The sequence below is a fragment of the Solea solea genome, chromosome 9, assembly GCF_958295425.1.
Source record: "Solea solea chromosome 9, fSolSol10.1, whole genome shotgun sequence".
Lineage (NCBI taxonomy): Eukaryota > Metazoa > Chordata > Actinopteri > Pleuronectiformes > Soleidae > Solea > Solea solea.
In genome coordinates this window covers 294,333-321,943 of record NC_081142.1, presented here as the reverse complement: position 1 = coordinate 321,943, position 27,611 = coordinate 294,333, and the positions used below count along the sequence as shown (strand labels likewise).

Here is a 27,611-nt window from a genome sequence, read left to right as displayed (position 1 = left end):
TTAGCAGCTGACTACCGCACTCGTATGGAAACTGTTTTTGCAGCTCACTCTGGCATCGACGCAGAAAATGAGGCCTACGATCATCTTAGCCTCGAGGATCGTGTCATGGCTACATGTGGTGGATGGGAAACTGGACAATAGCGAATATCTGGACACACGTTCTGCACGCTGAACAAAATAAGTTTTTACTTTCAACAGATCGTTAAATAAACAATTTGGTCCCTGGGATGAAATGATTGTTCATGTGTGTATCCCTGTGCTAATTGTGTTTTGTATAACTTTTTGTTGTTGTTGTATTTTTTTGTGTGCACTCACTTGTATGCAAGCTTCTGTGTATAGGTGTATAGGTGGAGTACTTGGAGGTGACAGAACACCATTGTATGTGAAAGTACCTTGTGAACAAAGTTAGGATTGTGAATTGAATGTGTGTCACATTTCAGAATAGGCCTCAGGGAACCCATATAGTGAGATAATTCAGATGAAGAGATAGTATGAATAGAATTGTTTTGTTTTGATGTTTTGTTTTGTTTTGGTTTTTTTTGGTGTTTTATTTTTTCTTGTTACGTACTGAGAATTAATAGTTAACCTATACTAATATGTTTGCCATGTGTAGTCATAGAAAGAGTTAGTTGATGAGACCATGTGATTTCCCAAATATATGTTGACACTTTGTGTCAAAAGGGTGGAATGTGGGAAATAACTGGTTTTCTTCTTGCGTCCTGTAATGTTCTAAAGACAACAACTAACAGTCAAGCTGTGAATGGAGACTCGGGAAAGTGTATGATAAGGAAGGGTCAACTTAGGGTTTCAACAAATGGCATCTGTTATTCGTCGTAAACATTAGGTGACATCTCAGGGGGTCATAAACGTTGTTTCTTGTGTCTGTTGTTGTTTTACTTTGATGTTTCTGTATAAGTGGTGAAGCTTTTTGGAGGAAGGGGAGAGACCATTTTAGACCGTCCTTGGTGACAGTGTCTCTCCTCCATGCAGAAATCCATGCATGCAGTAAAGATATGATTTACTCAACACTGATGACTCAAGAATTTCTTTCACAGAAACAATCCTGTATATAATATATAACATAAGAAAATATTCATCTGCCATTTTAGATTTTAAAATCTACAAAATATACATGAAAGCTCTGGGTGAAAGTTACACGAAAAATACATTGAATTAAATAAAAATATCTTGAAAATCAAAATCATTTAAAGAGACCTATAATATGTGTAGGAACATTGCAGCTTCTAACTTTCCCCAGACTCAGACAACTTCATTAGGACAATTCATTTGAAGCTCACCACATCTGCAACACTGTCAGCCAACAGTCAGCACCAGCAGACGGACAGACAATGAAGTAATGGAAACAGCGATCAAATGAAATACTTTACAGTTAGTCAATCAATAAAAGATAAATAAGAGCATGTCTGGGTTTAAGATGCCAGATTAAACTGGCCCAGTGTTGTAAAATGACAACTCGCCGAGTTCAGCAGCCTAAAATGATTAAAAAAGTGATTTGTTTTACATCGGGGTTCATAGTACCGGCGACCTGGAGGCATCCCCTCTAACTCATCAGAATCAGAATGTGCTGAGGGTCGGCTGACAATGGTGGTGGCCGTCTTCCATGCTTGCCTCTCCCAGGCGGACATCAGATCTTGTTGCCTGACTCCAATGATCTTGGAGCAGGTCTTAACAATGCAACACCGCCGAACCAGCAAATCAAAGAAACAGTTAAAAGACTCAATAAAAGAACAGGAGAGTGTCCAATTCTAATCCCCATATTGCATGTTTTTGGACTGTAGGAGGAAACCAGAGAACTTGGAGAAAAGCCACGCCCACACAGGGAGAACATGCAAACCCCACGCAGAAAGCCCTTGATCTGACCACGGCTCCAACCCAGGTCTTCTTGCTGCAAAGGCAAGCGTGTGCCATAATCTATTAAGTGAAAATGTGGTACTTTAAAATTAGCATTGACATTTAAGAAAACTGTCATCTGTGATTGTCATTTAAGTGACTAGTGACAGAGAGAAACAGGACATGGGCAGTTTAGGGCCGATGAGATTTCAGCCCTGTGGGCCTGACCTTAGATCCACCAATGGAAAAACTACAGTGTTGGAGCAGCCAGCTTGAAGTTTCCAGGTGATGACTGAAATCCTGAACTTCTACAAATGAAATGTATTCATTCATAGAAGTAGAAGAAATGTATTAATGTATTTATCAAACAATGGCAAGTTAGTTAGTTATAATGCTAACATTAACCACCATTAACTATCCTCCCTGTTCTGTGGAGACTGGAATATGCAAATATTGACCTCAATCAGATTATGATGCTAACTGTAGTTACATCATGAAACAATGGAACAATTTATATAACATGTAACTTACATGTTAGTCTGATTATGAGTCAAATGTTCACTGCTGTGAAAAAATGTAATTACAATGCATATAGAATGTGACTACAATCAAAATAGTTAGCATGTTTTAATCTGAGTGTGAACTATTCCGTTTCATGTCACCAGAAAATGCAGTTTACATGTTAGTCTGACTATGACTCACGTCTACATTATGCCCACTGTTATGAAAACTCCCATAGGGTGTTATAATCTGATATAATGTATAAATAATACATCATGTAAAGTGACTGAGATTGAAATGCCTCACATGTGCTTATCCTGAATATAAATAAGGTTCAGAATATGCTGTCACGTGATACTAAATGATTATGTTTCACAGTGGTGATTATTAGGGATATATTTGTCACTGCCTGTTTATAATGAAAATGTAGACGTTTTACAAGAGTGTGTGTCTATCCACACAAGTTACTTGTAACCGGACTCTTAGACATGACGTATCTGGATGTGATTGGTGGACGGCTCTGGTATATATCCGTCAAGCTTCAATTCCACCTTCTCGCCAGTGGAATTTAATCTCAGCTCCTGCACCTTTAGGGCAGACGAGAACATAAAAGAAGTAAGTACTGTACACTTTGCAGCACAACACGACTGTATGACATTAACATGGCCGCTGTCGTATGCTCAACACGCGACACTGTAGCGAGACGGTACTTGTTGGAGAGAGTGGTGTCGACAGTTAGCAGCTGTGAACGGTGCAGTGTGTTCTGGCCTGACGCCGCCGTGTCACTTCTCCTGCTAAGCTGTATGCCTACGTGGACCTAGCCAGCTAGTAGAACTCACTGTAATGGAAGCTAACGTTAGCTCGCTAGCTAAGCCTCCAGTACAACTTGTACTATTTATGATCGGGTGCGTTTAGCTCATTCTCTCACACACACACACACACACACACACTAAAGACGGCCCGGCCACATACGAATGTAGTAGAGTTATTTAAACATTTACTTGTCAGCGTACTGTTGGCTACATGTCATTAGCCGCTTTAAAGTACCGTTGTAAGTTGAAATGAGAAAAGATAACTGTTAGCAGAAGAGCTGCGTGTCATATTAACACTAACACTACAAAGTTTTTAGCAACTTTATTAACTAGCTAGGTGTTTGGAAAGTGTAAAAATCAAACTGGTCGTAGATTGTGATTTTTCAGCCCTCTGCTGGATTCGTGTCATTGGATTGACTAAAGGTGTTTAAGTTGTGTGTGTGTGTGGGTCTGTTTGCGCGAGCAAAGCTACCAATTAGCCGAACAGCTACGTGTCACAGACGCACATTCCAAAGTCAAAGCAAGTCTGCTAAATAACTTGTAGATTGGAGCTAATAAAACATGACTGTGATATGTACGCGTGATAGTTTAGTTATAATGTTTTACTTTCAGCTTCTTTTTAGCCTCATGCCATTAGTTGGTTAAATATGCGTCTTCTTATAGTTGTTTGCGTGGGTCTGAGTCGGTAAAGCTAACTTAGCTGAGCAGCTACGTGTCACCGTCGCACACACTGCAAAGTTTTAAGCAGGTTCGCTAACTAGCTACATGACCGAGCTTCCACTAAACAACCAGACTTTGGTGAACGTTAATGTTTCTCTATTCAGTCGACTGTTTTATTCCTTCACGTGTTTCACAGCTTCATGTCACTGGCGTGCTAAAAGAGTATCTTTCAAGTGGTGTGTGTGTGTGTGTGTGGGGGGGGGGGGGGTCTGAGTGAGCAAACCTACTTAGCCGAGGAGCTACGTGTCACAGTCTCCCACACACTGCACTCAAAGTTTTTAGCAAGTTTGCTAACTAGCTAGAGATGTAGAGCTAATCCTCCACATTGCACTGAATCTTACACCTTCTTCTTCTTCTTCTTCTTCTTCTTCTTCTTTAACACGCATTTAAATGCAGCGCTAGTGTCTGAGAGTAAAGACTCGTTTGTTTCGATCTTGGTGCATTTTTTTTATCCATGTGGTTCAACGTTAGACAAAATGACGGCAGCTAGCTTGAATGTCGTTGGACAGCTGTCAGCAAATCAACTCGATCTTGGATTAGCATCCACTGACCATTAAGTATAATCCTTAATCGGATATTCGTGTATATAATCATACGTCGGCTGAGAGGTTGGCATGCTAGCGTTACGAAGAAAAGCGAGCTTCTTGTTCTCCCTTGACTGGCTGGTTAAAGTTATTAGCAGCTCAGATTTTTCCATCAGGATACATCGTGTGCCTGTGTGTGATTTTGACGTAAGATCTCCTGTCTAATGAAGACGTTCATCATCTCTTTGCGCATAACTGCACACATGCCATCACAGTTACGCAGTACTTGGCGTCAACATCCAGGGTTTTTCCAGGAAACAATCTGATCCTGCAATGTTCTATCTTGTAAGCTAGGCATCCATTTCTTTAATTGGTCTGCAATACTTTGTTTTTTGCCCAGAAGACCATTAGTTTGACAGGTTCATGACAGCATCACTCAATAGTTCTCACAATATTGTGAAATCGACAGTGCTGTTACATCTCCATGATTGAAAATCTTAAAGCAGAGTAACAAATTATATCATCCTCACCAAATGGAATTAAACTCTGCTGCGTTTCCGTCGTGGTGTGCTTTGGTTTGGTACAGTATGGTATGGTTTGAATTGGTAAAGCCCTGGCTCAAGCTTGTGTTGTTGCTCAACGACTTGGTAGATGTGGTTTGGCCGCGTAGCATGACGTCTTACAGGTGCGACGACGACGTTGAACGCAACACGACAGACAACACAATAACGACAATGGAAGACATCCGGCAGCTGCTCGGTTTGTGGCTGTTTGTCTGACCAAGATGTCAAGTTTTATATGAGAATAGACTGCAGGTGTAAGCCTCGACTTCCATGGGCTATTTACACGGCTCTGTCCCTCAAACAGCTGATTGTCGTGGGTGGAGCTGGTTTGGCTCACCATCCTATTGTACTCTGGTGCCAAAGAATGGAATGGTTGTGGCTTGTTATTTTGGTACTATTTCTAATGGAGTGACAGGAAACTGTAACTTGCACTGGCAAACTAGTAAAGTTAACCCAGATGTTCTAATGACTTCCCACCATTGTGTATCAAACTATTCAGGCTTCAACAATTACACAGTTTGATAATGACATGTATACCGTCTAACAGCCTTTTGAAGCAGTGTCATTCAAGGTTTGTTCTGTGTTTTGAAGCAGCGTCCATTTATAGAAGCCAGATGCTTCTCAGGAAGAACAGGCTTCACTGGCTCTTACATTCTACTGCATTTACAGTCACTCATTTGGCAGAGGCTTTTGCCCAAAGTGACTTACAGCTGAGGTACAACAGGAACATCATGTTCTTTCTGGCGTCTTAATGTGAACACTGCTAATTTTCCAGACTGTTTTTCATCACCCTGAGGTGCCAGTATCTTGGCAGCAGCTTTTCTATTGATCTCATTAGGAGTTTGATGATCAAAATATGCAAGTTATGCCTTTACAATGGTCCATTGTTGTTCAACACAACAAGTGTAAAGTCAGTTTTTTCCAGATAATGTCTCAAGTTTCCATTTTCTTTTATGAAGTTTTAAAATAAAACTATTGCCTTATGAATCACCATCAGCAGTTGAATTTAATGACACAAAGTTTTATAGTTCATTAGGATGTTTTCAGTGTAAATCTAAATATGTCCCTTTTTTTTAAATTAAGAGGATACTATTTCTAATAATCTCTGTAACAAATGATCATTTCTTTTTGCTATTCAGGCAAAAGCTGGCAGGCTGACGGGAACTTCCATCTTTACAGGACGGATTATCTGGTAACTGACCATTTAGCTGGTAAGTAAATAATCAGCTCCAATTATTCTCTGTAGTTAGTGGAACTCATTAAATCTCAGCAGCATTGTATTTATTATAAAGTCAACCACAGCAAATTTCTGAAATGTTTTTTAAGGGGCCACTCAGTGTGTCCTCTACTGTGTTAAGGGGGCACAGATGCTCTGCTACACTGACATCCACGGTTCACAATGCTTAACATTTTAGTGAGTTTCTTTCATTTGCTTCGTGGGTATTCTTTGTCTCCATCCACCCCAAAAAAATGGATGCTGAACTCTTTTTGTTTGCCAGATATTGTTTGTGGAAACAGGGACACAACTCGTTGAAGTTCAAGTTAAATCCAGCTTTATTCTGAGTACAGATTTGTTTTTATCCCCCTTTCTAAAAGCAGAAATAAGCAACATTTTATTCACTTAAAACATTTATTTAACTCTGATTTATTTATCTGTAGAGTCTCTTTTTAGCTTCAAAGATCCCACACAGGTTACTTGAGTTTTCTGTGGATGGGCTTATTTCTATTTTGCTATAATCCTGTCCAGTGTGGACATACTGAGGGGGTCAGCGAAGTGAAATCCTCTTAGCCCTGGAGCCTACTCCCCTAGCTTCAGTTCTTGGAACTGCCCCTGGACAAAGACAGTAGAACAGAAGCCAAACCGGTTTCAAAACACTTGTACTTTGGCTGTAGCCCTGCCCCACTGTCAGATGGTTGGTACAGGTAAACGTGGCAATGACATAAATGTGAGGAGAAGTGTGGTTCTATGAAACACAGGACTTCTTCTGATTAAAATAGATTAGATAATGATGAAACTCCCAAAGTCCACGCTTGATAAGCTCATGTACCGTGTCAAACCTGATTGCATCAAACTCAGACCTTTTTGTTTTTATCTAGTTTTAACTGTAATGACAGACGTGATCTGATTACAAGCTTTTCTTGTCACTCCTGAACTCGGATCGGATCAGTTTTACTGTCTTAGAAGAACAAAGACACAGACAATATTCATATTCAACAAACTGAAATCACTTTCATAAATCAAAACAAGTACTCAAATTATTTGATCATCTCAATAATTAGCGATTAATTGTTTCACCTATGGTTCACTTCTGATTGAGTCACTTGACTGTAGAGCTGAAACAATTAATCGATTTATTAATCGATTACTAAATGAATCGAAAACTATTTTGATAATCGAATAATCAGTTTGAAGCTTTGTTTCATGATTAAAACAAGATTTCCGATTGTTTAAGCTTCTTAAATGTGAATATTTTCTTAATTTCTTTGCTCTGGATAACAAAAAAATCATTAACAGTGAATCATTTTGGTTTGTAGACAAAACAAAATATTTGAGAACATCATCATTTCCAGGTTTGACGAACACCAATTGACATTTTTTAATCGATTATGAAAATAATCGTTAGTTGCAGCTCTACTTGACTGAGACTCGTAATGATGACAGATGTGAGCTGGATCAAATCCATGAATGCAAAATAAACTTGTAATACGGTAACTGTATCAACTGTAGCAATTACAGCATATTATTATACAAGAGTATCATTCGTTAGAGCAGTACTCCCATCTCAGACTTCCACTGACTCTTATCCTCTCTCTGTGGCCTGTCTAATGATATGTCTGTCACAATTTCACCGGTATCGCTTATATTTCTTATCCAAACAATTCTCAAAGTTGGCAGTGCACACCCCTGCCTAGTTTGAAGCCTGTCGAGTGAACCATTTGACATTTTATGTGAATAAAAAAACAAAGTGAAATGCTTCATCTGTCTGGGCTGCTGTAGAAAGTGGATGCTCAAAAGCAGCGATGAAAAGCAAACCATTTTTGATTTTAAGTGATTAAACACCCATACTAACGGTGTTCATTTTCACAATTTTGTGTCACTGCCCATTTCCCCTTGTCCTTGGAGACAGACAGACAGACAGACAGACAGACTGACGGACAGACTGACATTCCTTGAATTATTATTTTTTTAATCATGCATTCATAATGATGTGATTTTCTCTGTCATATATTTTTGTTTCAAACCTGTACTAAAGACTTTATAACGACACCCTTTGTTATCTTTGGTTTTAGTGGCACACTCGGACTCTGTGTTTAGCGTGGGATTTTGACCATGAGCTCAGTCGCAGTACTTACGCAGGAAAGCTTCAATGAGCACCGCAGTGGGCTCTTGCCAGAGCAGAAGGGTGGTGAGTGTATGTTGGATTTAACTGGTTACTGCTCCACTGCGATTTGTACAACACGGAAATCAAGCCATTGGGGGATTTACTCTGTCTTTTTTTGTGTTCAGCTGCTGTGGCAGGACCCAGTGGTGTAGAGGAGGAAGATGCCCTTCCTACCTACAAGGATGCCTTCCCTCCTCTGCCCGAGAAGGCGGCATCTCCTGAGGGGACCCAGGAAACTGTCTGGACATCCAAGATCCGTCCTCTCAAGTCCTCTATTATCACCCAGGTAATTTCATTCAAATCCTAATGTGGAGTATTCATCAGTAATTTGTGTTATGATTTCCACATTCTTCAGTTTGTGTTGTTAAAGGGGACATATTATGCAAAATCAACTTTTTAATCATTTTAATACTTATATTTGGGACTCTGGAGGCCCTACCAGTCGCCAAAGTGTGGAAAAAGAATACTCAGTCCTTTTTTCGTGGTCCCCCTTAGTGTAAGTATAGGCGATAAAACACGCCATGTTGAATTCCCTGCGCCTTATGACAGCAGCATGCACATTTCACCGCGAATGTTACCACCCCACCAGTAAGTTTACTTGGAGAGCTCCACCTTAGCTCCACCTTAGCTCCACCTTAGCTCCACCTTAGCTCCACCTTAGCTCCATAAAATGCCGGCGAGGGAGGAAGAGCGGTATTATGTCAACGCGGAGGGACAAGTGTGCTGTTGGTGGCTGCACAGTGGAGCACAGTGTTTTACACAAACTTCCAGCCTCAGAGGATTTTATATATGAAGCTAATGTGCCGGATAAAGTCAGCAAACGTGTGTCCGTGTGTTCGCACCACTTCACATCAGACTGCGGCCAGCGGTCGCTGTATTTAGTCAGCGAACGTATTTCACCGACGTTCAAACACACACATGTTTAAGAAAAGCTCAAATAGAGCTCATAACTGACCATTCTGACACGTCCTAATTAAACATATTAGTTCAGTACGTCCTCCATGACCGGAGCACAGACTCAGTCTGATACAGTCACATACAGCAGCAGTTTATGCAGCGATCAGCGGTGGCGGTCAGCGGTGCTGTCCCTAAGTGTTTTTAACTGATTTACAGTTGGACAGTGTTCGGCTTGATCCTTGTGTCGGACGTCACTTCCTGTGACGACACTCTCGCTGCCATGTTGATATTGTCAGAGAACTAGTGGAGGGAGGGGGAGAGGAATGGAGCTGAGCGAGCAGGAGCTGAGCGAGCAGGAGCTGAGCGAGCAGGAGCTGAGCGAGTGAGCACAGTAAAAAGGACAAATCAGAAACCCCCTGGAAGAAGTGGGCGTGTGTTTGCCTGTGTCTCATTTGCATATAAAGGGACCAGGCACAAAACCGAGCATTCTGAAAGGGGCGGGTTTAGCAGGGTTATTAAACTGCTATGGTGCTTCATCCTTATGGTATTTTGACCAAAGCATGTCACAGACATGTTCATTAGGACACCAGGGAACTATTTTAACTTGGAGAAATAGGATATAATATGTCTCCTTTAAATTTAGCAGAAAGGCCTTCACCATCTCTCAGAAGTGTGGGGTCTCAACATATTTACCTAAGTAAATGATGGAAAATTAATGTTTTCTACTTTTGCTAGGTTTTCCATGTGCCACTCGAAGAGCGCAAGTACAAGGACATCAACCAGTTTGGGGAGGGAGACCAAGCAAAGGTCTGTGTTGACATCATGAACAGGACCGGCGCCCACCTGGAACTCTCCTTGGCCAAAGATCAGGGTCTCTCCATCATGGTTTCCGGAAAACTGGACGCTGTGATGAAGGCCCGCAAGGAGATTGTGTCCCGACTGCAGACTCAGGTCAAAGAGACCCTTATTTCTCAATAAATGATTCATAAGGCAGATGGTTTGAAGTATCTATAGTTCAAGGGCAGTATATACTAATAAGTGTGTATCATTACAACTACAACAGGCTACAACTTCTGTTGCCATCCCCAAGGAGCACCACCGTTTTGTCATCGGTAAGAGCGGGGAGAAGCTTCAGGAGCTTGAACTTAAGACCGCCACCAAAATCCAAATCCCACGACCTGACGACCCCAGCAACCAGATCAAGATCTCTGGCACCAAGGAGGGTCTGGAGAAGGCGAAGCACGAGATCCTGTTGATCTCTGCTGAGCAGGTAATGTGGCTTCTCTGATTTTGTATTTGCGTGCATGCAGCATGACTTCGCATTCCCAAATGTTCTTATTAACTTTTTAGGTTTTCCCTATTGAGTCCCTTTTGAGGTTAAAAATCTCTTGAAGTGGAACCTTGCTAGTCTTTGCTAGTCCTTTTTTCAACGGCGCTGGGTGGGGCCGTAAAGCAAGGCTTAAGACAGTAGGGGGAATGGAGACAGCCCCCAATCTCCCCGCAACAACACATTTAACCATCACAATAAAGCTGTTAAAAATCCTGCAAAGTTTGCACTTTAAGAAAAAGACCTGGCCAAGGTAGCTGCTGTACAAAATGTATACATAATTAAAAATAATAGCGGTATAAAAAGGTTATTACGGTCGTGGCCTCTTGAGGAAAAATGACAACCCTGATTTACAGATGTTTGATATCTCTCAGCGTTTACTTGCGAATGGTTGGTCCGTGTGTATTTATTTTCCCTCTCGTGCTTCAGGACAAGCGTGCTGTGGAGAGGGTGAACATTGATAAGGTGTACCATCCATTCCTCACTGGTGCCTACAACAAGCTGGTAGGAGAGTTGATGCAGGAGACTGGTGCCCGCATTAATGTTCCCCCTCCCAGCGTGAACAAGACCGAGATCGTCATCACTGGGGAAAAGGAGCAGGTGGCCCTTGCTGTGGCTGCGATCAAGAAGATCTATGAAGACAAGGTTTGGACATTTTAGTCAAACATTTATAATGACGGTGCCTTGGGTTTTTTTTTTTTTTACAGATTGGATAGTGGATCTTAACACCTCGATCCTTTTCTGTTGCAGAAGAAGAATGCCACCACTATTGCGGTGGAGGTGAAGAAGTCTCAGCACAAGTATGTGATCGGCCCCAAGGGAAACACCCTCCAGGAAATCCTGGATAAAACCGGTGTGTCGGTCGAAATCCCACCATCCGACAGCAGCTCAGAAACTGTCATCCTTCGTGGTGAGCCGGACCGTCTGGGCCAGGCTCTCACTGAAGTTTATGCCAAGGTAGAAAAAAAATATTTTGATGACAACATACACAGGTGACTGTTTTGGAAAGCTACTAACTTTAATTTCCCTACACAGGCAAACAGCTACACTGTTTCCTCGGTATCGGCTCCCTCTTGGCTTCATCGTTTCATTATTGGCAAGAAGGGGCAGAACTTGGCCAAGATTACCCAGCAGTGGCCTAAGGTCTGTGGAATCACACTTTTAGTAACAGTGCTTTAAACACCTTGTTCCTACTTCTGATTCACTCTTTCTTTTGTTTTTCATGTAGGTGCACATCGAGTTCACTGAGGGAGAGGAGAGAATCACCCTGGAGGGTCCCACCAAAGACGTGCAGATGGTGCAGAGTCAGATTCAAGACATCGTAACTGATTTGGTGAGTATTGAATTGCCATTAGTTTTGCCCCAAGGAACATGACAATAAATCTGTTCTGTCTGTTCGGATCTTTTCAAATGAACCTAATATTTCAGTCGAAAGTTATTTCCTCTCGTCAGTGCTGACGACGCATAGTTAGCTGAGAACCAGAGTAGTAAAGATGTCAATTTCTCCTTTGCTGATGGCAACAGACACATCTGTGCATGCAAATTTGCTTTGCCATAAAAAGTAATATCTTGCAATTAATTATTATTATTATTATTATTATTATTAATAACATTATTATTATTATTAATAATAATAATAATAATAATAAAATAATATTTATTATTATTTTTTTCAGATAAGCCGTATGGATTATGCGGAGATCAGCGTGGATCCGAAATTCCACCGGCACCTGATTGGAAAAGGCGGCGGTAACAGTAAGTACAGAGTCGCCATCAAAAGGCTGTGGCTGTGAAAACCTTGGCACTTTTGTTAAATACTACATTCACTGATTTTATTCACAGTCAACCGCATCAAAGAACTGCACAAGGTGACCGTCCGCATCCCCCCTGATAATGAGAAGAGCAACCTCATCCGCATCGAGGGGGATCCTCAGGGTGTACTGGAAGCCAAGAAGGAGCTGCTTGAGCTTGCGTCACGCATGGTTGGTACAAGCTTCACAGTCGAGAAGGTGATGACTGCATTTAGAGCTGGCTTTGCTAAACACCGTTGTCTCTTTCAGGAGAACGAGCGTACAAAGGACCTGATCATTGAACAGCGTTTTCATAGAGCCATCATTGGCCAAAAGGGGGAGAAAATAAAAGAAGTGCGCGACAAATTCCCAGATGTGAGTCTCAAACTGTTGATATTGGTTGGTTTGCGCTGCTGGGTTGTCCTTCTTTTTTTTTTTTTTTTTTTTTTATTCTCACGTTGACTCTCACGCTTGTTCCAGGTCATCATCAATTTCCCCGACCCAGCACAGAAGAGTGACATCGTTCAATTTAGGGGCCCACGAACTGAAGTGGAAAAATGCGCCAAATTCATGCAGAAGATAGTGGCTGAAATGGTGAATAGTATTTAGGTTTTATTTCCAATTCTATCTCCAGAGACTATCTATTAAAGTCTCTGGATGTCAGAGTGCAGCTGTGTGTTAATCTTCAGTGGTTCCTTTGCTCAGGTGGAGAACAGCTTCTCTGTCTCAGTCCCCATCTTCAAGCAGTTCCACAGAAACATAATTGGAAAAGGAGGCTCAAACATCAAGAAGGTACCGCAATCATAGCTGTCGTTATACGCAGCTGAATCACCCTGTCACTCTGTCAAAACGTTTGCTATGAAAGTTGTGACTTTATTCATTTTTAAGATTCGGGAGGAAACCACCACAAAAATTGATCTGCCCGCTGAGAACAGCAACTCCGAGATGATCATCATCACCGGGAAGAAGGCGAATTGTGAGGCTGCGCGGAATCGCATCTTAGCAATTCAGAAGGAGCTGGTGAGCAATGCATGCACAAGGGCAATGTCCAGAGTTTGCCATTCACATACGACAAGTAACGGCAGCTTGTCTGTCTGGCTGGATTGCGTTCACTGCATCAGGTGAATCTCTGGAGAATCCAGGCGAGCGTGCAGGAGGCAGGACACTGTGGATTCTCCAGAGTTTCTCCTCCTGTCTTATGTGAGCTTACTCAAATACTCACAGATGTGAGTAGTGGGCTGGCAGGAGAATATCCAGTTCTGCAGACGTTTGTGTTCTCGCATCCATCCCCAGAGATTCTCTGTATTTGACGTGGGATTGAAAATGTAAAGTCACAAGTTTGCTGACCACAATAAGTGCAATTCACAATAATGTTTTGATAACTGCAAAAATAAAATGTCTTTGTTTCATAACCAGAAAGGGGTGAAGTCTTCTGTCTGTCAAATACAGACGTTTGTCCTTTTTAAAAGCTTATCAAACATTCTTACTAACAATGTTCTCGTGATTATTCTGATCATGGAAATTCACCACAGTCGACATAAAATCATATATCACTTCTGCTTCAGCTCTGCTCTCCTCCAAATGAATCCAAACGTGTCTGAATATAAATGTCTCATTGGGTTCAGGCGAACATCACAGAGATGGAGGTTTCCATTCCCTCCAAGCTGCACAACTCCTTGATTGGGACCAAGGGCCGGTTGGTTCGCGCCATCATGGAGGAGTGTGGCGGCGTCCACATCCACTTCCCCTCTGAGGGCTCAGGGATCGATAAGGTCACCATCCGAGGCCCCGTGGAGGACGTAGAGAAAGCCAAGCAACAACTACTTGGTTTGGCAGAGGAGAAGGTTGGTATTAATGTTGAATATTGAACTTCTCTTGACCTTGCTGAGGAGGGGGCCTGTGAAGAGCTGCTGTGCTGCTGTGCTGCTGTGCCTTATTGGTCTTGCATTTAGCATAAGATCTTAAACTTTCAATCGCTGTTATTTATAACACAGTTTGCATTTTTTCCTTTTTCTTCCAGCAAATAAAGAGCCACACTGCCGAGCTACGTGCCAAGCCGGAATACCACAAGTTCCTGATCGGAAAAGGTGGTGGAAACATCCGCAAGGTCCGCGACAGCACCGGAGCGAGGATTATCTTCCCCACCGCGGAGGATAAAGACCAGGAGCTCATCACTGTGATTGGCACTGAGGAGGCAGTGCGGGAGGCTCAGAAGGAGCTGGAGCACCTCATCAAGAGTTTGGTGAGTCTCCATTAGAACAAGCTGAAGAGAATTTTAAACCTGGCCTGAGCCAGACATGATTTTTACAAGGTTGTAACCTGATTGTCTGTGCATCGGTTGACTCTACTGGCATATGTGTGTTAGTGCGACTGCCTGCAGTCAGTGAGTTATCATTACATCCAGGATATATGAGTATAATCTAATTTCACACCCTTTGGTTCTCTGAAACGTTTTTGTTTGCTTTCACAGGACAATGTTGTTGAAGATACGATGAGCGTTGATCCCAAGCACCATCGCTACTTTGTGTCTCGCCGTGGCCAAGTGCTCAGGGACCTTGCTGACGAGTATGGCGGCGTGATGGTGAGCTTCCCTCGCACTGGTTCTCAGAGTGAGAAGGTCACCCTCAAAGGAGCCAAAGAATGTGTGGAGGCAGCCAAGAAGCGCATGCAGGAGATCGTTGAGGACTTGGTTAGTAGAAAGTGTTTTGTCTAACGAAGGTTGTTGTCTATTGCATGTCTGTTTGGAATCCAACTGATTTTGCTTCCTCTCAAACACCTTTTTGCAGGATGCTCAGGTGACTATGGAGTGTGTGATTACTCAAAAGTTCCACCGCTCCATCATGGGTCCTAAGGGCTCACGGATCCAGCAGATTACCAGAGATCACAACGTACAGATTAAGTTCCCAGAGCGTGAGGACCCACAAGGTAAAGAAGAAGGATAAGTGTTAAAGTCCTGAATTTGGAGTTGTACAGAAACCTTTCTAACTTTAATTTTTATTTTTAGCGGCACCTCCTGCAGATGCTCCCGTTCAAGAGAACGGAGAAGCAAATGGAGAAGTGAAGGAGCCTGTCGATCCAAATGCACCCAAAAAGTGTGACGTGATCGTGATTTCTGGCCGCAAAGAGCGGTGCGAGGCTGCCATAGAAGCACTGAAGGTCAGTGTTTTGTTTTTAAGTACTAATTATGTTGTTGTAACAAGGCACTGTCTTTTGTTGCGTTTAATTACCCTGAGAACATTTGTTTAATATTTTGACAACCTACTTTACAGTTCACCCCGCTTCTCTTGAGTCCAGTTCTCTTCAGAGCTTTATTGTCCCTCAAGGGAAAAATAGTTTTGCAGTTGGCCGAAGGAAAACTATTAAACACCTTCTGCTGCTTGCTTCTCCACTCCAGTCTCGCCATCGACGTTGTTGACTCCATCATTAGCAAATGTCAGGAGTCAATTCCACCTTTTTATTGGATGTCTTTACATGACACATCAACTTTTCTTTCTTTAGGGCCAATCTTTTTGATGTTTTTTTATTTCCTACTTTATTTTTTCAAATGTCGTCAAATCAAGTCTATAAAAAAACATTTTATTAAAACCCCCCCCCCCCCCCCCCCCCCACACACACACACACACAGATGTGTTTGACAAACACACTTCATTCAGGTAGTTTAAAGGCCCCAAATATAAAAATAAAACTGCCATTTTTTAGATACTATGATATAGTGTCAAACCCTAGTCCTTATTCTTTCTTTATATTGTTCAAATGTGCTCACTAAACTGTCTCCTTTCCTCAGTCCTTGGTTCCTTTGACCATCGAGGTAGAAGTGCCTTTTGAGCTTCATCGATACATCATCGGACAGAAAGGAAGTGGAATTCGTAAGATGATGGATGAATTTGAGGTGCGTGCTGTAAGAGGTTGAACCACGGTTTTGTTTTGCTCGTCATTGTTTGCGTGACTGACCTCACCGTCTGCCTACAGGTTAATATTCAAGTGCCTGCTCCTGAGCTGCAGTCTGATCAAATCGCCATCACCGGTTTGGCCGATCACCTGGATCGAGCCAGAGAGGGCCTCCTGGAGCGCGTCAAAGAGCTGCAGGCCGAGCAGGAAGATCGGGTTAGTGTTGCCGCTGATTCACGTGTCTCACATGGAGCGGTTATCTTTTAAGATCAACATAAAAGCGCCTTTATGATTACACTAAAGCAAAGAGCTTAAATATTAACATTTCCCATGTGGGGCCACAAGGAGTCGCAGCAGACGTAGGATTGAGGTAAAGGGTTACCTGAAGTCAAAGTCTAATCCACATCTCTGTGATCCTTTTTTGGAAACGCCTGCAGGCACTCAGGAGCTTTAAACTGACCATCACTGTGGATCCTAAGTATCACCCCAAAATTATCGGACGCAAGGGTGCCATAATTACAACCATCCGCACCGAGCATGACGTAAACATCCAGTTCCCCGAGAAGAATGACGAAAACCAGGTATAGTATATTTGAAAATCATACCCTGCAACAGCACAGCAGGTGGTGCTAAAATACCAGCTCACACAAAACTACACTGAATTCTGACGGAGGGGTTTTTCACCATGACTCAGCTCTGATTGTTAGTGGTAGTGGCGTCACACTTTCTCAAACAGTGACGAATGGCTGCACTGTCATTGTCACCGTTCTCAGAGGCTGTCATTGTACCAGAAACCAGAAACTCTGTGAAAGTGTGACCGTGTGACCACAGTTGTGACTTTGTTTTATAAGAATCTATAAAGCTAAGCTATATTCATCGCCATGTGCAAGGTGTGACTGCGTCCGGTTACCACTAATGACGAATGTGGGATGACTACTAACACTAAAAACAACATTTATAGAGTTAACTAGGAGAATGAAAAGTGATGAATTGCATCCAAAAAAAGATTAGTGGCACAAGTTTGGAGAAGTAGGAAAAAGCTTTCTCTTTTGATTTTAGCTACAAAAGATAAACTAATAAAACCACAGATGACACAAAAACATGCTTTTTATTTATATAAACTGAATAACTGTATTTGGCTTAAGTGAGAGATTAAATCAATTGTAATGTATAAGAATAACTACTAAAACGGAATGTAAAATCAAAACAATTATTTGATAAAAATAGAATGTAATAACCTAACCCGTAACCCAGGTTCAAATCGGGTAAAGACTCAACAGCCACAGTTGCTGAAAATGTGTGTTTACAATGTGATTTTTCTCCTGTGGATAAATGACCAAAACGGTTTAGTTACAATTCTCCACTCCAAGAAAACAACAAAAGAAAAACACACAAAGCACAGCACATGAGAGCTAGTGTGAGTAATGCAGAATCCAGTGTGTTGTCATAAGGGTCAACTTCTTTATTCACTGCACCATGTTTCTCACGCACTTCACGTAAACAGGAAATGCTTTCACTGGGTGGGATTTAACCGACTGTAGAAAGTCATTCTTTTACTGACGTTTCTTTTATTTCCGACGGTTTATTTTCTTTGGGGATAAAAAGGTAGCGTTTTGCCATCTGTCTTTTCTGTCTATTCTTAATGAGTTCCAACTCCTGTGAAGTAAAGATTTTGTGCTTCGGTGTTGATGTTAAACGTCTCCTCCCGTGTCCCCACAGGACCAGATAACCATTACAGGGTACGAGCACAAAGCCATAGCTGCCAGAGACGCCATCCAGGCCATCGTGGATGAGCTGGAGGACATGATCTCTGAGGACATCAGCCTGGACAACAGGGTCCACGCCCGCATCATTGGAGCTCGCGGCAAAGGCATCCGCAAAATCATGGATGAGTTTAAGGTGAGGCTGCTCCCAGAGTTATACGGACGATTTTTGTGTCTTTGAAGACTTTTTGATCTCAAAGTCCTGCCGCTTGGCAGCCATCTTGATTATGCTTCTGCACAGCTGTTTCAGGCTCCTCGCTAAATGAAGGGGGAGAAAGTCATAACTACAACAACTCCATAGGGAATGGAACCATTAATCAAATCTGATTCAAAATAATTGTGACCTTGCCTAATGTAAAGAAAATAAGGGTTATAATACCAGAGGATTTACATAAAGTTTCATCTCACACAATCTCAATCTGTGGCTCAATCCAGACTTTTCTTGTGATTGGCTTTGGCTCCTCCCACCACAAGAGTCCCTTCATTACAAGCAAATCAGTTGAAATTGATGTCAGCTGCACATTTGAGCTTGTGCAACATGATTAATAGATGTGTTTTCAGGTTCTGATGCTATAAAAAAGGTCTTTATTCTCCAAGTATCTGATGTGGGGTTATTTGTTCTTTAAGGCAGCGGAAGTAACACCATTATCACCAACGTTAAAATACGTGATTTATTCCCAATAAGATATCATTTGCTCTGTGTTTGGTCATTTTAAATCCTTGTTGAACCCTCTTCTTGTGTAATAATCCAGGTTTTTCTGTTGATTTTTAGGTTGATCTCAGGTTTCCCCAAAGTGGAGCTGCAGACCCAAAACGGGTGACGGTCACAGGTCGCCCTGAGCTCGTGGATGAGGCCATCGATCACCTCCTTAACCTGGAAGAGGAATATGTGAGCACAGTGCAGCTTTTTGTTTATTCAGCAGGTTTTTTGTTGTCTGCACAAGAACAGATGGAAGATTTCAGTCACTCACTGATTGGCATTCATAAACTTTGTTGTGCTACTTTTCCAGCTGGCAGATGTTGTGGAGAACGAGGCAAAGATGGCGTACATGAGGCCCCCTGGTGGAGGTGTCGCTGCCGGCGATGAGCAGCGTGGACCGTCCAAGGGCTTCGTGGTGAGGGAGGCTCCATGGACCACGGGCAATGAGAAGGTGAGGGTTTCCACCTTTAAAGCTCGTCACACCGTCATTGTTCGGCGTTTGTTTTTGTTGAATTTTCAGCAGCACTAGCAGAGGTCGACCGATGAGGGTATTTCTAGGGCTGATTGATGATGAGTTTTAGAAATCAGGGCAGTGTTAACTGATTAAATAACTCATAAATTGCTTAAAGTCTTGCCGTGAGTGTGTTCTGTTTTTCTGTCCACATATTGTGTTAAAGCATGATTAGTGCAATATTTAGCACCTATAGCACTTACCTGCTGTGTTTTTAAATGTTGTATAGTTTTATGCTGTACCGTGATTGTGAACGTGTGAATGTTACCACTGTGGTGGGCACTAACGATTTCATTATATTCTAAATACATTGACAACAAAGGCATCTTATTAATATGTATTTTATGGCTGCACTGCAGTTCAATTATATACAGTATTTTCAATAGAATATTAAGTAGATACTCAATATTAAATACTCACAAGATTTATTGACTTGGGAACATTTTAGTTTCTGAGAACAAATGTGTCATTTGTAATAATAAAAAAATCGGCCAATAATAATGATTAAAAATTGCAAATATTGTCTTCCTCTGAATCAACTTTAACACTGGATTATGGGGGAAAAGAGCGGTTTAATCCAAGCTTTAAACTGATGTATGAACTGTGGGAATGTTTTTATTCAGCGTTCACTTCCAGGTCAAATGAATCTGCGTTGCATGAGTGGGAACTCCAGACCTGGGCGAACATGCTCATTTGTTCTTAGTCTCCTTTTATTTCCTTTTATCTTTCTTTATTTCCTTTTATGTCCGCACTACATTCATCTTCCAGCAGTTAGCGTCACCATTAGCCATTAATGTTTGTAGCAAAACCTCATTTTGTACATCTGATAAAATAAAATTGTTCACTCGCCACTGAGTTTTTAAAAAGATTAGAAATAACATAACATTGTCACTATTTAGTTTCATAGGATAGGAGTGGCACTGACAGTGAGATTCATGTTAACTGAGTGTTTCTTTGAAACAACATAAATGATGTAATTGTGACTGGTACAGGTTGTCTTGACACTGTTGGAGGAGGTTTGTGCTTTCTCTAGTTTTAATCTCCTTTCCTTTCCTTTCTTTTCTTTTCTTTTCTTTTCTTTTCTTTTCTTTTCTTTTCTTTATTCCCTGCTCTCAGGCTCCGGCGCCCGACATGTCCAGCTCTGAAGATTTCCCGAGCTTCGGAGCCCCAGTGGCGACTAAGACGTCTCCCTGGGGACCAAAGCGCTTCTGAGCGTCGCTGCTGCTGCACACGAGCCCGTAACCGAAACACAATCATCCCCCATCATCCCCACATAGCACCCGCCCCCCCCCCCCCGAATTTGACCCAGGACTGACTGCTGACCCTCAAAGTCTTCAGTTCCTGAGAACGTCATCTTTCTCTGTTTAGCGTATCCTGGGCTGTCTTTGCAGATTCATCAGGTGCCGTCATTGACTCGTGGGCTTTGCATTCAAAAGAAAAGAAACAAAGAAATGTGTCATGCTAAGAAAAGAGAAAAAAAAGTGACACTGAAGTCGAAACAAAAAAACAAAGCAGACATTGAAATGTTCATCGTGGTTTGAACTGTTATACCAAAATGAAACGGTGGCCTGACATGAGTTTATTTTTCGAGCTGCCCTTCTCTTAGTTGCCTTTGCACGGTGGGGGGGGGCGACAGGGTTTTGAATTACCACTGGTGATGTGACCCACCCGTGGTCACATGTTTCACTGACCTCCCTCCCCTCCTGCTTCACTCATGTAGCCCAGTTGAATCTTTAGCCCTCATGCACACTGTCATAGTGGTTTTGTCCTTCTGTCACGTCTTCTCCATTTGCTCTTATAACTGTGCTCCTGTGATTATAGTCGAGTAGTGGCACGTACCTTTATCGCCTTATGAATTGATAAATACTATGAGTTGGGGGGGGGGAGGAGGAGGAGGAGGAGAAGAAGGAGAAGAAGAAGGTGTTGGGAGGATTCAGCTGCTGCAGGATGGCACCTACTCAAACTGCCAGATGTGTGGAGATCACACCAGAACTCAAACTTCTTTACAACACTAGGTCTCCAGCTCCAACGCATCAAACCTCGTACTTTAAAACTGTCGAATGAACTTATTTTTGTGACACTTGAAGAGTAAATCTAACTACAGAAAAGAAGAAGAAGAAGAAGAAACTAAAGACTGTTTGTTTGTGAGCAGAACAGCAAACCACCACCACCACCACCATGTGCCAACTCTCTGTTTAGTCTGTGTTACTCATCATCTGTGTATTGGGTCAGTGTCCAGTCCTTTTGTCTTCCACTTGCTATGCAGAATGTTCTGTTTGAATAGCAATGTCCCCTTTTTTTTATCAGCCTTACAACTAGAAGGATACAAACCAGGTAGAGATGTGCAGATGTTGTTTTTTTTGTTTTTTTTTTTTAAAGATCGACTGGACGGGTTTGTCGATTTGTTCCTCTGAAAGTTCTCGTAAAAATCCCCCAGTTCTAATCTTAACTCGTTTAATTTTTGCTCAAAAGGAGCAGATATACTTCAGCATCCACCATCAACCTACCTTGGTTTATATCATCCTAGTACAGAATGAAAGATTTATGCAAATACCATTGAAGTGAACGGTTATGGATGACACTGGAAAAGAAATTGTCCAAAAAGTCAATAAAAATTGAAAATGAATTGTTTTGCTTTCTTGTGCCTGTGGGTTTTCCTCAATAAAACCATAAATCACTGAAGAGGTGAGGAGTGAATCTGAATGAAAACAAACCACTGGTTTACTTTGAAAGAAAAGACAGATATTTAATAGTTAAATATTTCCTGTGGAAATGACAGAAATGGGATACAGTGTGACAGCTGTGGCTAATGGCTTAATATAATATAAATCAACCTTTTCTGATTGAGAACTGAAGTTTGTGCTATGTTTGCTCTCCTGCACCAAATCCCATTGAGACAATCATGTGTGGTGATGTAAAATTGCTGATTTTCTCTGTGGTATTTGGTGCAGGAGAGTGAGTGTTTAACAAAGTGACACAAAGTTGAGTTTTCAGTCCGAAAAGCTCGTCTAACATCAAGATGAACATATTCTTAGATGCAGCAGACTTAAGAGTTTATTTTTGTTAAGTGGATAAAATATGTTCAACCACAACAACATTTAAAGGCCCAGTGAGTTAAATTTAGGTGACATTATTTCCATTTGGCAGAAATTGAAGATAAGATATTTATATTCATTTTCAATTAGTGTCCAATCACCTAATGGTATGGTTAACTAAAGACTAGACTGGGTTTTCCGACACTAAATTTTACACACTGAAAACCCTGAAGTGTCCCTTTAAACACTGCATTGTGATTTTATTTACTAATAATAATTTAAAGGAGACATATTATATCCTATTTCTCCAAGTTAAAATAGTTCCCTGGTGTCCTAATGAACATGTCTGTGACATGCTTTGGTCAAAATACCATAAGGATGAAGCACCATAGCAGTTCATTAAACCTACTAAACCCGCCCCTTTCAGAACGCTCGGTTTTGTGCCTGGTCCCTTTATATGCAAATGAGACACAGGCAAACACACGCCCACTTCTTCCAGGGGGTTTCTGATTTGTCCTTTTTACTGCGCTCACTCACTCAGCTCCTGTTCCCTCCCCTCATTCCTCTCCCCCTCCCTCCACTAGTTCTCTGACAATATCAACATGGCAGCGAGAGTGTCGTCACAGGAAGTGACGTCCGACACAAGGATCGAGCCGAACACTGACCAACTGTAAATCAGTTAAAAACACTTAGGGACAGCACCGCTGATCGCTGCATAAACTGCTGCTGTATGTGACTGTATCAGACTGAGTCTGCGCTCCGGTCATGGAGGACGTACTGAACTAATATGTTTAATTAGGACGTGTCAGAATGGTCAGTTATGACCTCTATTTGACCTTTTCTTAAAAATGTGTGTGTTTGAACGTCGGTGAAATACGTTCGCTGACTAAATACGGCGACCGCTGGCCGCAGTCTGATGTGAAGTGGTGCGAACACACGGACACACGTTTGCTGACTTTATCCGGCACATTAGCTTCATATATAAAGTCCTCTGAGGCTGGAAGTTTGTGTAAAACACTGTGCTCCACTGTGCAGCCACCAACAGCACACTTGTCCCTCCGCGTTGACATAATACCGCTCTTCCTCCCTCGCCTGCACTCTCGCAGGGTGGCGCTAAGGTGGAGCTAAGGTGGAGCTCTCCAAGTAAACTTACTGCTGGGGTGGTAACATTCGCGGTGAAATGTGCATGCTGACGTCATAAGGCGCAGGGAATTCAACATGGCGTGTTTTATCGCCTATACTTACACTAAGGGGGACCACGAAAAAAAAGGACTGAGTATTCTTTTTCCACACTTTGGCGACTGGTAGGGCCTCCAGAGTCCCAAATATAAGTATTAAAATGATTAAAAAGTTGATTTTGCATAATATGTCCCCTTTAACAACACAAACTGAACACCAGACCCAATCTTATGGCATGTTTCCATAGGCTCGCCGCCGCCAGACTGCCGGCCACTGATTGGTCAGTGTAGCGTCACAGAAAGAGACGTCCGACATAAGAATCAAGCCGAACAATGCCGAACTGTCGATCAGTTAAAAAGACTTGTGGGTTAATCTCCAACAATCACCAGGGAAATGTCCAAATTCTCCATATTTAACAGAGGAGTCTGGTGTAGTTAGTGACAGCACTGTGTGTTTCAGTCCAGTGTCTGTGCTCTGGTCATGGAGGAAGTACTGCACTGATTCTAATGATTCTAATCATTCAGTTACACTGTAAACAACTGCTTTACAAGTCACTAGTCACTCGTGTGTGTGTGTGTGTGTGTGTCGCGTAGCCGTGCAGTGATGACTCCGCCCACGTTGAGTAGGTAGTATTTTTGTAGTGGAAAACTGACCTAAACTGTGCTGTGCCGTGGCGAGCCGGGACCATAGTGGACAAGGACCATTACTCTGTCTGGACCAGCAATGACCCACTAACAAAAATAAAAAGACTCCTTTCAAGTAAACGACCTTAAACTACCTAAAGGGCAATTTCAACATTTTACATCAGGAGAATCCCTCTGTTCATTGTGTGTGTGTGTGTGTGTGTGTGTGTGTGTGTGAAAAGCTTGAACAGAAAAGAGTGGAGATGATTTCTCTCTCTCCTGTGTGTGTGTGTGTGTGTGTGTGTGTGTGTGTGTGTGTGTGTGTGCGTGTGTGTGTGTTCTCACCAGAGCTTTGAGGCATAATCATGACACAATTAAGATAATTTTCCCCACGACTGCTGGTGGCGAGAAAAGCAATTTTTACGGCGTTGTAATCGAGTGTGTCTGTCAGATTAAGATAACGGCCTGTGATTTGAGCACTGGGATCCAGATGCAGGTGGCCTCAGGTTTCTGCTTTGCCCACAAGGGACTGAGTGCTGTTTTAATTTCATCACCTGCTTCTTCTTCTTCTTCTTCTTCTTCTTCTTCTTCTTCTTCTTCTTCTGCATCTCCTGACCTTCTCCTCACGCTCTTTTTCTCCTGTTTTGTGTCTTTCACTTGTCATCCAGAGAAGTGTGAGAAGGCTGAAAATCTGATAATTAAATCAACTTTCCAAGTTCTTACAGCAGTTAAACAAGAAGCTTCTCCTTCATGACACTTTTACTGTGAACATGTTCAGTGTTTTTATTAGTAACGCCGTTACTTTATTCACTAACTCATAATGTAACGCGTTGTTCTCAGTTCCCATAACATTTGAGCGATCAATAAAGTTTATTTGAATTGAAAAACAAAGCACGTGTCGCCCTCTAGCGTCCAACACGTAATCAAACACGCGCCATGAAAAGGGAAAAGGACAGGACAGGAGGACAGGACAGGACGTGATGGCGTGACGACATGACGGCGAGCGAGAGGGGAAGAGAAGTTTGTCCTCGTGGAGGTTTTCACGTTATTTTCACCTGGAGAGCAGCGGGAAAAACAACACACTGTGTCCCGCCTCAAACACACTTTCTCCGGCGAACAACAGCAACAACAATCCGCTGAAGCACCTGGAGGAGCGGCATGCTTCCACAAAGTTAGCAGCTAAGGTAGCTAACGAGAGTCACAGCAGAGAGCACACGCGCACACACACACACACACACACACGCACGCACGCACGCGGTTGAAAACCGGACCCATAGCCAGGCACAGGTTGATAAAACAATAACACGGTATGTTTAATTGTTTATTTGGATTTTTTGGGCAATATCAGGCTCTTAATTCCAAGAGTCCAATGGTAACATTTTACAGGTAAAAACCCGTGTTTTTTCATGTGAAAACATCAGAACTGAAATGAACTCAATCAATCAACGTTTGTTTAATGGGAGCGTTGGAAAGACGTTTCACAGTAACTCAGAAGTTACTTTCGCAGTAACGCATTACTTTTTGGTTTAAGTATCTGGGTTACTTTTTTACAAAGTAACTAGTAACTGTAACTAGTTAGTATTTTTCACTGTTCTCTCCAACAGGTCCAACTGAAACATAATACTGTGGCTGGTTTAGTTGAACCTCTGATTACGACCCATATAAAGCTGCAACTAACGATTCTTTTCATAATCCATGAATGGAGTAATCGCTTGGTCCATAAAACGTCAGAAAACGTTAAAAAAATGTTGTTCACTGTTTCTCAAACCTGGAAATGATAATGTTCTCAAACGTCTTGTTTTGTCCACAAACCAATATGATGAACTTCTTTTCTGTTTTATGGAACAAAGAAATAAAGAAAATATTCACATTTAAGAAGCGGAAACAATCAGAAATCTTGTTTTAATCATGAAAAAAGCTTCAAACGGATTAATCGATGATCAAAAGAGTTGTATTTATGGAAACAGGATATCCCAGTAAAAAACAGTATTTTCGTTTGATACATGGTGTGGCGCCAGTGTTTTTGTAGTTTTTGTTAGTTGGGTATTTTTAAAATACGTGTTGATGCATTTTTTCCCCTGTGTACCAATACAGTTTTGAACGAATCAAGACACATTTTTAACAAAATATTTAAAACGACACAACAAAGTGAAAGATTGTGACTCCTGCCTGTGTGTCACACAGCATTATATTCATCCGTCCACTAGATGGCAGTAATAGACTTGGATTTGTTCACCTCTGAGCCAGAACCAGCCTCACCTCTGTCACTGACACATGCAAACACCTTAAGTATATGAGACATTATCATCTGCTGAGCTATTAAATACTGCGATGAAAAGTTGTTTTATTATTTAACATTTTATTTGCTGATTATGGTGAATAACAATAATAATAATAATAATAATAAAAGTCCAATTTCCCTTTCTCTTCTTCCTGTTATGTCTTTTGTTTAATGTGAATTACTGTTGAAAATACCAAAAACAAGGCTTTCACAGACTAAATGATGCCTCTGTTTCATTTCTCGCTCCAATCTCTTTTCTCTCAAATGTTAACGCATGAATATATTCCCAGCATCAGTGGTAATTCAGTCCAGAAACACCTTTATAATAATAAATCTGTTGTGATGACTTATTTTACATTCTACATCCTCCTTTCAAACAGATTCATCAAAGAAACGAGTCGCACTACAGCGTCATGCAGTAGTAATGAGGGTAATGTAGTGTATATACATGTATATTGTATGTATCTGTGAGGAGTTGTTTATTATGTCTGTAACATTCATCGTGAACTTTCCCGCAGTGTTGAAGGGGGGGCGGGGGGGGGGGGCGGGGGGGCGGGGAGTGTCCTCTGAGTGGAATCTTTCATTTTTCTCTTACTTTTGCTTAAAAAGCCTCCGTCTGTGTCGCTGCTTTGGTCAATTTGGATTTTAGGACCTTGTCACTAACCGGCACAGACAGACTGTAGAAAGTCTACAGTCCAAACTGGCAAGGCTCAATCAAATGATGAGAGTGTTCACTGACACACACACACACACACACACACACACACACACACACACACACACTCTGGCGTGTGTGAAATTTTCCTCAACTTAAAAGGAGAAAGGGAAAAAAAAAAAGTGTCCAATTTGCCTCCTGATTTGTCCTGCACTGGTTTTCATTCACTGCATTTCAGAGAGATCACAAATCCGTCAACAAGACACGAGTACGAGTTTCCCTCAAAGATTTTACTGCGAGAGGGAAAATGTCCACAAACCTGCAAAAAAAAGTGTGTGTTTAACTTTGTCAGAGTTAGATGCACAGAGAGACCCCCAGGTGGCGCTCAAGCACCTAAACTTCTGCCCTCTGACAAGTCTAGACCAGAACTATCTATCTATTATTCACTCACTGTAAACTCCACACAGAAAGGTCCTTGGTCAAACTGGGATTTGAACCAGTGACCTTCTTCCTGTGTGGCAACAATGTTAGCCACTGATCATTAATGTTACTATTATATACATTTAGCAGAGATCTTTCCTCTCCAGTTTTCAGATTCACTCATCAAA

General features: G+C 41.8%; 1 protein-coding gene across 2 annotated transcripts; it reads left to right on the top strand.

Annotated features, from left to right (window-relative positions):
- The first annotated feature begins 2,826 nt into the window (after positions 1–2,826).
- Positions 2,827–21,856, top strand: hdlbpa (high density lipoprotein binding protein a). Of its 2 annotated transcripts, none has more exons than XM_058637971.1 (28): positions 2,827–2,967; positions 6,111–6,182; positions 8,263–8,378; positions 8,480–8,640; positions 9,987–10,202; positions 10,315–10,521; positions 11,008–11,223; positions 11,329–11,535; positions 11,614–11,721; positions 11,807–11,911; positions 12,255–12,333; positions 12,421–12,560; positions 12,639–12,743; positions 12,849–12,962; positions 13,074–13,160; positions 13,257–13,388; positions 13,994–14,212; positions 14,389–14,610; positions 14,839–15,057; positions 15,155–15,293; positions 15,373–15,524; positions 16,153–16,257; positions 16,338–16,472; positions 16,694–16,837; positions 17,976–18,155; positions 18,792–18,908; positions 19,030–19,170; positions 20,347–21,856. In XM_058637971.1, exons 3-28 carry the CDS (start codon positions 8,303–8,305, stop codon positions 20,440–20,442), a joined length of 3,822 nt encoding a protein of 1,273 aa, XP_058493954.1. In that variant the 5' UTR covers positions 2,827–2,967; positions 6,111–6,182; positions 8,263–8,302; the 3' UTR covers positions 20,443–21,856. The 2 variants fall into 2 exon arrangements, with proteins under 2 accessions (XP_058493954.1, XP_058493953.1); XM_058637970.1 differs by having other exon boundaries at positions 8,263–8,384.
- The last annotated feature ends 5,755 nt before the right edge of the window (positions 21,857–27,611 follow it).